The sequence below is a fragment of the Carassius gibelio genome, chromosome B7, assembly GCF_023724105.1.
Source record: "Carassius gibelio isolate Cgi1373 ecotype wild population from Czech Republic chromosome B7, carGib1.2-hapl.c, whole genome shotgun sequence".
Taxonomy (NCBI): Eukaryota; Metazoa; Chordata; class Actinopteri; order Cypriniformes; family Cyprinidae; genus Carassius; species Carassius gibelio.
This window is the reverse complement of record NC_068402.1, coordinates 6871975-6882042: the sequence shown is the minus strand read 5'-3', so window position 1 is coordinate 6882042 and position 10068 is coordinate 6871975. Positions and strand designations below refer to the sequence as shown.

The following is a 10068-nucleotide window of genomic DNA, read 5'->3' as shown; positions in this document are numbered from 1 at the left end:
TACACTTACTGTTTATGTGGTCCATAAACAACGCCTTCTCCAGACAAAGAGGGAACTGCTCCATCTTTCAAGAATAATCTTTGTGCGAATCCGGCATTAAACTGATTGAGATTGAGGAAGTTGTCCTCAGCAAAATGTGCTGCACATAGTTTTACATGTGGATTATAATTAAACATAAATTGTAACCGTTTATCTCTAACTACAGGGTTCCTGGGAAGGCCAAAAAAAGATGATTGGACTCGTTTCGATGACATGGCTACAAACACAAACGCAGCTCTTCCTCCTTCTCCATGCGAGCGCAAGAAGACCACGCCCACTTTTTTGTGTATTCCTGGGAGGTGGTTTGTCAAAAAACTGTTTTAGTGACGTCATTACTGCAGGAACTAGAGGGATGTAGTCCAAATGGGTTGTTTTTTGTAGGCAAATTCTGTTAACTAAATTATCTCGGTTGGCATTGAACTTTGAGCTTTAGGATTTTACAGATATTATTTATACTCTAACAACAATATTACACACTAACTGAAGTTTGAAACATGGGATCATGAAGAATGGGTCCTTTAAATGATAATTTTAATATAAATCATCAGTTGGTGAAAGCTCTTGTGGACAAAAACAAAGTGACTGTAATAGTAAAATATCTAAGGTTATATACATTTTGTAGATTTTTTATTTATTCTTTTATTTAAAAAAAAGGAGTCAAGCAAGGGAAGAAATTTCTAAAGTAAAATATTTTATAGCAAGAATTGTTATTATTTGTTCCAAAATGAATGATTGCCATCTTCAGATAACAGCTATTTTGCAACAGATATTTTATAGTATATTTTATAATCAATTTGATTGTATCTTGCACTGTTTATTCCATCATGCTTTATACTTTGGCACATTTGGATCACTAAGGTACAAAAGACATTTTTAGATTTTCCAGTGGTTCCTCTGTTAGCACCGGATCTGTGAATAGACATCAGTATGCTGGGAAATGTTGTGTTGCTTAGCACCTCTAGAGGGCCTTGATTTACTGCTGAAACTCACAGATGTGTAAGTCAAGGCATCTGCATCTCCAACCTAATAAAGAAAGATTCTTGATCATTTCAAACATTTCTGTTGGAAAGCCAGCTCTTTATAATCTTACACAAAAATGAAAATGTTACAAACATAATAAACAAACATGAAACAATCATGTTGTTCAATGTGTTCAAGAAACTTCTGAAATAACATTAAAATTACATCAAATTTATCATTATAAATAAATAAAGTTGTGAGGATTTACCTGAGTACCTTCAGATGTCTCTTGATTACAATATCTGTTGACTGACACAGAGTAACCGAGTCAAAAATGCTTTAAATTTTTGCAAATAAAACTAGGGATTGGATTAAAAGAAAAATATGATACCTGATGAGCTGCCTTGGTCTTCACATTGAACAGCCACGAGTAAGATCATTATGATCACAGAAATTATGTTTGTTAAGACCAGTATGAGAAACAAAGGATTTGTTGTCAACTCGCTATCTGCAATAAAATAAACATAGATGTTTTAAACATGAAAATACTTTGAAAATCTTATTGGTAATAATTCTTGATAACTTAGTTTAAAAAAACAACAACAGCTATTTAGTTTGAAAAACTGTATTAAAGACACATTTGTATTTCTTTCTTTTTTTTTTTTTACCAAAGTTGTATACAAACTACTTGTGTGATGCAGTAGTAGGCTTTACATAAACATTTATTATGTTAAATGTAACTTGTAATGTTTTGTTATTTGTAATGTTTTGTCATAATTTCATACGTCATAAAAATTATACTGACATGATAACATTATTATGAAACAAAGTGAAAATATTTATAAACAAATTGTATTTCACTTAATATAATTGAACACTTTACCAGTTATTGAGCTGATTTTCAAAGAAGTTCCATTTCCAAACACGATCTTGTCGCATGCGAGTACAGCACAGTAGTAAGTCCCAGCATCAGAAAGGCTGAGGTTCCTCTTTGTGAGGGTGTAAATGCAGGTTTGTGCAGTAGAGTAATCCTCACAGATCTCTTCATGTTTCTTTACATCATCAGTGTAAATGATGCTAGGACTGGATTCTTCTGCAGCCTCTCTGAACCAGTAAGCTTGGCGTGCTCCTTTACATTTCTTATCCACCGTTTGGACTCTACACATGAGAGTAATGTTGTCCCCTATGTGAACTTTATCTGAAATAGGCTCCTGAAGAACTGTTGTTGTGGTGTGCTCTTCTTTAAATCAAATCAAAAAGCCATTTAAAACAAATATTTTCATTATGCTATTATAACTTTTATAGTCCCATAATTATAACCAATATTTATTATTTTTAACATCAACATCAGTTAAACATACCGTTAAGCATAAAAAATGTTCCAGGTCCAAAATCCAGTTCTCCTAAAGATATCAGTCCACAAAAGTATGTTGCTATATCTTCCTTTTTTGTCAAGGAAATGCGTAAATGATAAATGCCTGTGCTTATTGTTACATTAAAACGCCCATCATTATATCCATCAGCAAAATCAACCTTTGTCAGGTAAATGTAACTTTTTGAAATGAGCTGAAGCTGCTTTCCCATCTCCTGCTTGTACCACACTATGTTGTTAAAATCTTTCTTGGGCAAGTAGCACTCAATAGTGACGTTATCACCCAGTTTAGAGGTTTGCAAAAGTCTTGGCTGCTGAATGTTTTGTGCTCCAATGCAACCTGGATTGAAAAAGCAGTAAATGTGTTATACAAATATTTTATTTAAAATTAATTTTAGGATCTTAGTTGCGTTGAATGAATGTCTGATAATATCTGTTCAAAAATGTCATATGTCATAACTGGATAATTCTATTCATTAAACAGATAATTCAATCTATCAATCATACTTACAAACAAAGGTGAGGAAAAAAAATGTGCTCATGTTGCTTTGATTCGCTAAGAAAGAATAAGAGATGGCGAGGTGCAAAGTCGAAGTAACTAAATCAAATGGAAACTGTTCCTACACGTGATTGGTTATTCTCGCATATTCTCATATGACAAAGTCACATTTCATTGGCTGTAGGTTTTGGGTGTAAGGTGACATTCTCACAACCAAAGGAAAATGTTCTTCTTATGAACACCAGTAATGAAAACACAATATTATCAATATTATATTAAAAAAAGTCACTTAAAATAGAAAATTAAAATGACCGCTTTAAGCAATGATTATAATTTTTATTATTTCAGACTAATTGTACAGACACAATCATTTTGTTCCATTTTAATTTACATTTTTTTTTCTATTTAATTGTGAATTTTAAATTAATTTAAATGACCTTGGAGGAAAACAAATGAAATAAATGTGCCTTCACTGGTCTTTAAGACCACAACAGCTCCATGTGAGGGGGTGTTGCTTGGCCTGTGCAGATGGGTTACTAGGCTGTGTAGGCTGAGCAGAGCTTAATCAAACTTGTTTTTAAATCTCATTTTATTTATTTTTTCTATTTACATTTACACAATAAGTAGAGCTGGAGTGCCCTATTGTGCCACTTGTCCTTGTCCATGGTGCTGAATCATGTCAGCTGAGTTCATGGATTCAACAAAATAATGCTTCAGTAGGTATGTTCAATACAGTGATGACCACAATGTTATCAATCCAGTAACAGAAAATAAAACCAATACAGAAGCTGGGATCTAATGAAGGAGATTCTATTCTCAAAAATATTGAGAGAGAGACTGAATCAATGGGCCTTATACTCACTATGAGATCAAACTTGACAATTCCTATTTTTTTATAACATTCATTATGAATTATGTATCCTTGCACATTATATTTTAATTAAGATATAATATTTTAAAGAATAGCCAAATGAAATGAGCTAATTGTTGCTGTTTTTCTTTACAATTGACTGCATATCTAAAGTGAACCTATTTAAGACGATATAATAGAAGCCCAAAATGTATCTTTTTATTGATTGACAGATTAACTTATTATTTGGCTTATATTTTTAATATGATGTGGCTTTTTCATCTCACATTCTTGAAAATCCTTAGTTAGATCGTCTGTGGTCCTGTGTCACATATTTAACAGCATTTATACTGTACATATATGCTTGCTTTTTATGTTTTGGTTTAAACTGTTATTGTACTGATAAGTATTAGTAAGACATATCTGACCCTAGTATTCCTTAAAAAAGTTACTAAAAAAGGTTGTAATGTGTGCAATTAAAGGGAAAAAGCTGGATGCGATTTTTTTGTGGGAATTGTGGATTTATAAAATTAGCATAAAGACAGTTATTCAGTTTATCTTGTACATGCAATTAATTTATTTATATTGTTTTGGTGCATGGTTTTGATGTTGTTGTTTTTTTACTGTAAAACAGATCATTTGTTGACATTCCACCTTCAGGTCATGATGACAACTGTCATATTTCTGAAAGTAACAGCTTTTACATTACACTTAAGCTGGTATGGAAACTTCTGACCACAGCAATGTGAGCTGTGTGTGCTGGGGGCTTTCTGACTACTCATTCTTACAGTTTGGCTGCAAACTGAGCAGTAGGTTGGGCTCAAAGTCCAAAACCACAAGTGCATGTTGCATCAAAGCTACAGCCTGTGCAAACAACAAACAACAACAGAATGGTTGCTCACATTTCTTTTGTACCTGAAAGGATTGTTTCCTCTAAATGTAATGTAAGTTTATTATTATAAATGCAATCCAAATATCAAATTCCCCCCTTGCTTTAACAGTTTTGATCTTTCAATTGACACAGTATATTTGTAACTTTTTGCTTTTACTTTTAATGCTTTTCACCTGCAAAAAGTTATACAAAAGCACATTTTTAATTTGTCCAGAGACAAATACAAACTCTTAAACTAAATGTATAATTTATCTGTAATGTTTGTTATTGTGCATGTTTGTTATTGTAATGTTTGTTATTGTTATTGTACAATATACACAATTAACATTGTTAATGTACACAAATCTCAAGTACAATTTTGTTTAACATCAGTTATTTATCACATTTATTCAGATGTGTTATTTCTGCAGTCATGACCGTTATGAAGAAGGAGGGGCATTTGTTGCAGTAAGAGAAGTGTCTCGTGAGAATACTGCTTGGTAAACCATGTGGTTTTGTTGCTGTGAAAGAGAGTAAATCTTGTGGTTGGAAAACATCTAAACATTGATTCACAAACATTCAAAAGCAAACAACACATGCCATTGTTTTAGTCTAAAGTCTAAAGCATAGTCAAAACTTTGTTCTGAATCTGAAATATGTCAAAAAAAAAAAAAAATACACGTAACAGTAAATGTATAAATACATTTTATACTAATCAAAACACTTGTTTTGAGCATTTTCTGTTTCCTAAATTTGATACTTTTGTACTGCATTTTTTTATTTAACAAATTATTAGTATTACTAATGACATGCAAAGCTCATTGCATATGTTGATCCGCTGATGTTCACCGTAGCAAAGCTCAGTCTGCTCTGAACAACTACTTCCTCCTATTGACTCTACAGGAAATGCTTCAATTGTCTCCGCCTACTGTATTAGGTCTCACATCATTTCTTCATGCACAAAATAACTCCTCTTCTTTGAGGCTCATGGTTAGTGCTGCTAAATGTATTTTTCTTTATTACTTTAAGTCTCTTGACTGAACACCTTAGCTAAAATGTAAAACTAAGCTATACCTAAGAAACTTTCAAATTGTATTTCTTAGAAATCTTTCTGCTTCAGTGCTCCACTGTGACAATCTTTTATCACATTATTTATTACTCATGGCTTTACTTAATTTAAAGCAAGGCTTTACTTAATTTAACATGTTTTGTTTGCATAAGTCAAGTCAAGTCACCTTTATTTATATAGCGCTTTAAACAAAATACATTGCGTCAAAGCAACTGAACAACATTAATTAGGAAAACAGTGTGTCGATGCAAAATGATGGTTAAAGGCAGTTCATCATTGAATTCAGTTCATGTCATTTCTGTTCAGTTAAATACTGTCTGTGCATTTATTTGCAATCAAGTCAATGATTTCGCTGTAGATTAAGTTTCCCCAACTAAGCAAGCCAGAGGTGACAGTGGCACGGAACCCAAACTCCATCGGTGACAGAATGGAGAAAAAAACCTTGGGAGAAACCAGGCTCAGTTGGGGGGCCAGTTCTCCTCTGACCCGACGAAACCAGTAGTTCAATTCCAGACTGCAGCAAAGTCAGATTGTGCAGAAGAATCAACTGTTTCCTGTGGTCTTGTCCTGGTGCTCCTCTGAGACAAGGTCTTTACAGGGGATCTGTATCTGGGGCTCTAGTTGTCCTGGTCTCCGCTGTCTTTCTGGGCAGTAGAGGTCCTTTCTAGGTGCTGATCCACCATCTGGTCTGGATACATAACATTTGGTTTAGACATTTGCAAAACAAATAACTGAAGAACTTGAAAGGCTGGTTGGTCAGTGCCTTTCTGTTTTGTCATGTCTTATATAAAAAAAATAGACCTTTATTGCTGAGCACACGCAAAGGCTGCAGAGTGTATATCATCTGTATAGTAATGAATGCTACAGTCACTGTGTTCATTTTTGTGAGTCTCTTTGGACTGAACTTTAGTCTCTATAGGAAGCACATCTTTGTGAAAGAAATAATGACCTGGAAAATGCAAAGAAATACTACAGAGAGCACTTTCAATAAAGAAGAGTCACGGCAGCTTTCCGGTAATCCAGAAAAAAAAAAAAAAAAGTATATTTTTGGATTGGACTGCACATGATTTTTAACAACCTAAAAATCTGGAGTTGGTCTGGGGGTAAGGATCAAAAAATGACTACTGGGACATTAAGGAACCGAACAATGCTGTTGAACGGTGTGGATGCACAAGCAGACATACTGCTAAACTGCACAATGCTATGTGCATGAATTATTTTCCATTCTAATGTATGGAGGTGTTTAAGCCCATTCTGGTGCATCAGAATAAGACATGGGATGACACTCTGAACTACTGTAGGCAAAACTATATTGACCTGGTGAGCCTAAGTTCTCAAATAAATATGGAAGTTATTATAAATAATATAAATATAGTGTTAGTGTTATAAATAACACTATAACATCCTAGACAGCTTATTTGTGGACTGTTCTGTGCTTTATGGTTGAATATTTGTTTCTGGGTCAGTGGTGATAATCTTCAGTATAAAGCCTGGTCACGTGTTTCGTAATAACCTGGGTATAACAAATGGGTTAGCAAAGTGTTCGGTTTCAATTGGAGAGGTCACCTACTGAATCGCTTGGAAAGGTTAACCACACAGTAAAATAGTAATGCTATACAACCGATAGAACACTTAGAAAGCATAATTAATAATTAAAACAAAACTGTAAGATCCTCCTTGACAATAGGTACGGTATACAAGTATTCTTAAGTCCAAAACATACCTGTGGAGCCACTGAATGACACATAAATTATATTAATTTACCAAAAGAGTAGGCTATCGAAACAGTAAGCATACACAACAACACACCATGGGCCTGTAAACACAGCATGCTTGTTTGTTGGTGCATGCATTACATTTTCAAATAACAACTGAAACATTTTTAAAGGTAATCTACTGGAACCAAATCATTTTCATTAAGTTTTCTTCTTGAACATACTTTTTGGAAGGAATGCAATGTGGATTAAAAACCACTAAATGTTGACAAAGTGCCTGATTCTACAGAGGGAAACAAACATCATGAAGCGATTCCTTTTCCCAAACAAATGACACACACCCATTTAGTTCAGTAAATCAAATGTCTGCTCTTTTTAGTGAATCTAGAGTTACAAATGAGCCGATGCCTCAAAGAAAAACCTACAAACTGTGAGGAAAACCTTAATTTTCTCTGCCTTAAGATGCCATATGAATGAAGCATGTCATCATTAAATATTTGGTCATTTCAGTATAAAGTTACTAGGCTGCATTTACAGTATTTCATTATAATAAACGGTCAAGTCATTAAAAGTCTGTGTAAACATGTATTATGTTTTTCATATATAAAATTATCATCATGTGGTAACAAACTGATGAGGATTATAAAATGTAATAATAATTCCATTGCCTATTTCCAAATGTATTTCTTTCTTTAAAATGTAAAACAAGTGGTAATAGAACCATCAAGAAAGCAGAATTAACTATTAAATTCCCTACAGTTCCCATTACTAAAAAATATTACATAGGTCTACTATTTTTATTTTTTATTTTATTATATTCTTACAGTGTCAAACCAGAATATTGTTGTGCTCATTACTTTGCTTGACCTGTATAGTTGTATAGTGTCTAGAATATTTGATGCATGATTTCTTTAAACATTTGTTACACAAATACTGGTGTGAACATCTGATTGGCCAGTTCCCTTACAGCTTTTTCATTGGTCTCTTATTTACAAAAAAAAAAAAAAAAAGTAAAAGGAAAAGACTGTGACCCACACACTGTGAGGAAATACATAATTTTCTTTGCCTTGAGAAGCCATAAAAGTTCTTTAAATATGTGTATTCTGATATGTAAACTTTCACAGACAGTTTGGTATATATGTATGCTCAGTTGATTTGAACCAATCTTCAGTGTTTTGCAATTACAAAATATATTTTTGTTCATACATATACTATATAATAGTTTTCAAACTGACACATTAGCCACAGAATCATCATATCATTTGCCTTATTTAAAAATATATTAATTAAACAAATCTTTTCTGGGGTCAACAAGACTTAAATTCGTAAGTTTATGCATTTATTGTTTTATTTGGAGTAAAATAGGATTTACACAGGCATATTTCGAGATAATGGCATAATTTTGTTAGCATTATAGGGTTTAATTTTGTTACTTCAGTAGATATACTGTTGTTAATGTATGCATAACATTTGTAAGAAATATTTTTATGGTACTCCTGATGTACTAGTTTTATGATCACATGAAACTGCTAGTGCAAGATTTTATTTGAGAAATATGAAGAAAATCTATTTGAAAACCTGTACTGTAAATTATATCCTCTCACGTATGCTTACATAAAAAAAAAAAAATATTTTACTATTCTCTGAGGTCCACTTATAATGTTTTCAAGAAAAATATACAATAATAATTTAGAAGTAATATGATATTTTCGTACTGTTTCGACCGCCCTCATCGGAATGCTCTGTTCAAATAGGCTGATTGTAGACTCTGATGTAAACATCCACTGCTGTAACTGGCTAACAGTTGTGTATTTTTGACAGCTTACATCCTTCATAGAAGGATGCTGCTGCGATCTAGGTTTAAAACGCACAAATAAATATCAAACGATCTGTAATAACAGAAATAGCAAAAGTGATCACACACACTTATGTGGTGTTACATCGGATTAAATTTATTCAACACAGCATTGTCTTTTAGTTTCAGTCTTTCTGAAAATCTTGCGTCGAATTGTGCATTGTTTGTAAACAAAACCGCAGTAAAATTAAGTGAATAAAGAACGTTTGAGTTACGTACAGTATGGTAAACTTAGTTCCCTGAAGGAGGGAACGGAGACGTCACGTTGGTGACCGACGAAATTGGGACACTGCTTCAAAGTCTGCTGCGGAAACACAGGCTCTAAAGCCATACCGTGGACTATACACATACGAGTACCGCTTAAGTCTCAATATGGAACCCAGCCTTCCATGGTTCTCAAGGATTCCTCATGAAGGCCTGGTGCTGGATGTTCCACTGCATACAGCTGCCTAGGGTGATGGAGGATCTCAATAGGGTCTACAGTACGGACATTCTGGAGCAGTTTAAGCAAGCCGACACTAAATTTATCATTTCTAAATGAAGTATAGCATTATTTACACACCAGTTATTAAGGAGTTGTCAGTGGTTCATAAGATCAGTTAGAAATTGTAAGTAAATGATTAATAAACTATTTAATTGTGCATTCATACATGTTTTTATTCAGACATATAGTAATAGTTACTTATAGTGTTAATAAATGGTTTATTAACATGTATTTCTACTGTAATTCAGGGTTAATTCAGGTAGTTATAAAACATATGTAGTTGTTAGTTAACTATTTTTGTGAGCTCATCTAAAGTGAGGACTATTTATGCCTTGTAAAGCTTTTACAAATGAG

At 33.3% G+C, this 10068-nt stretch overlaps 1 protein-coding gene across 2 annotated transcripts; it reads right to left on the bottom strand.

Annotated features, from left to right (window-relative positions):
* Window positions 1-665: 665 nt before the first annotated feature.
* LOC127961757 (uncharacterized) lies at window positions 666-2959 on the bottom strand. Of its 2 annotated transcripts, none has more exons than XM_052561003.1 (6): window positions 2883-2959; window positions 2361-2711; window positions 1883-2239; window positions 1391-1507; window positions 1268-1308; window positions 666-1062 (listed from the first exon to the last, which is right to left on the bottom strand). In XM_052561003.1, the coding sequence occupies exons 1-6, from the start codon at window positions 2911-2913 to the stop codon at window positions 937-939; spliced, it is 1023 nt and encodes a 340-aa protein (XP_052416963.1). In that variant the 5' UTR covers window positions 2914-2959; the 3' UTR covers window positions 666-936. The 2 variants fall into 2 exon arrangements, with proteins under 2 accessions (XP_052416963.1, XP_052416964.1); XM_052561004.1 differs by having other exon boundaries at window positions 1883-2236.
* Window positions 2960-10068: the final 7109 nt, after the last annotated feature.

Bases quoted from the DNA above. Each gene is read 5' to 3' on its own strand.
- LOC127961757 (XM_052561003.1), bottom strand. From the start codon at position 2,913: ATGAGCACATTTTTTTTCCTCACCTTTGTTT. The intron at 1,309-1,390 runs GTATCATATTTT...ACTCTGTGTCAG, and splicing joins AGACCAAGGCAGCTCATCAG to TCAACAGATATTGTAATCAA. The intron at 1,063-1,267 runs GTAAATCCTCAC...TTTCTTTATTAG, and splicing joins AGACATCTGAAGGTACTCAG to GTTGGAGATGCAGATGCCTT.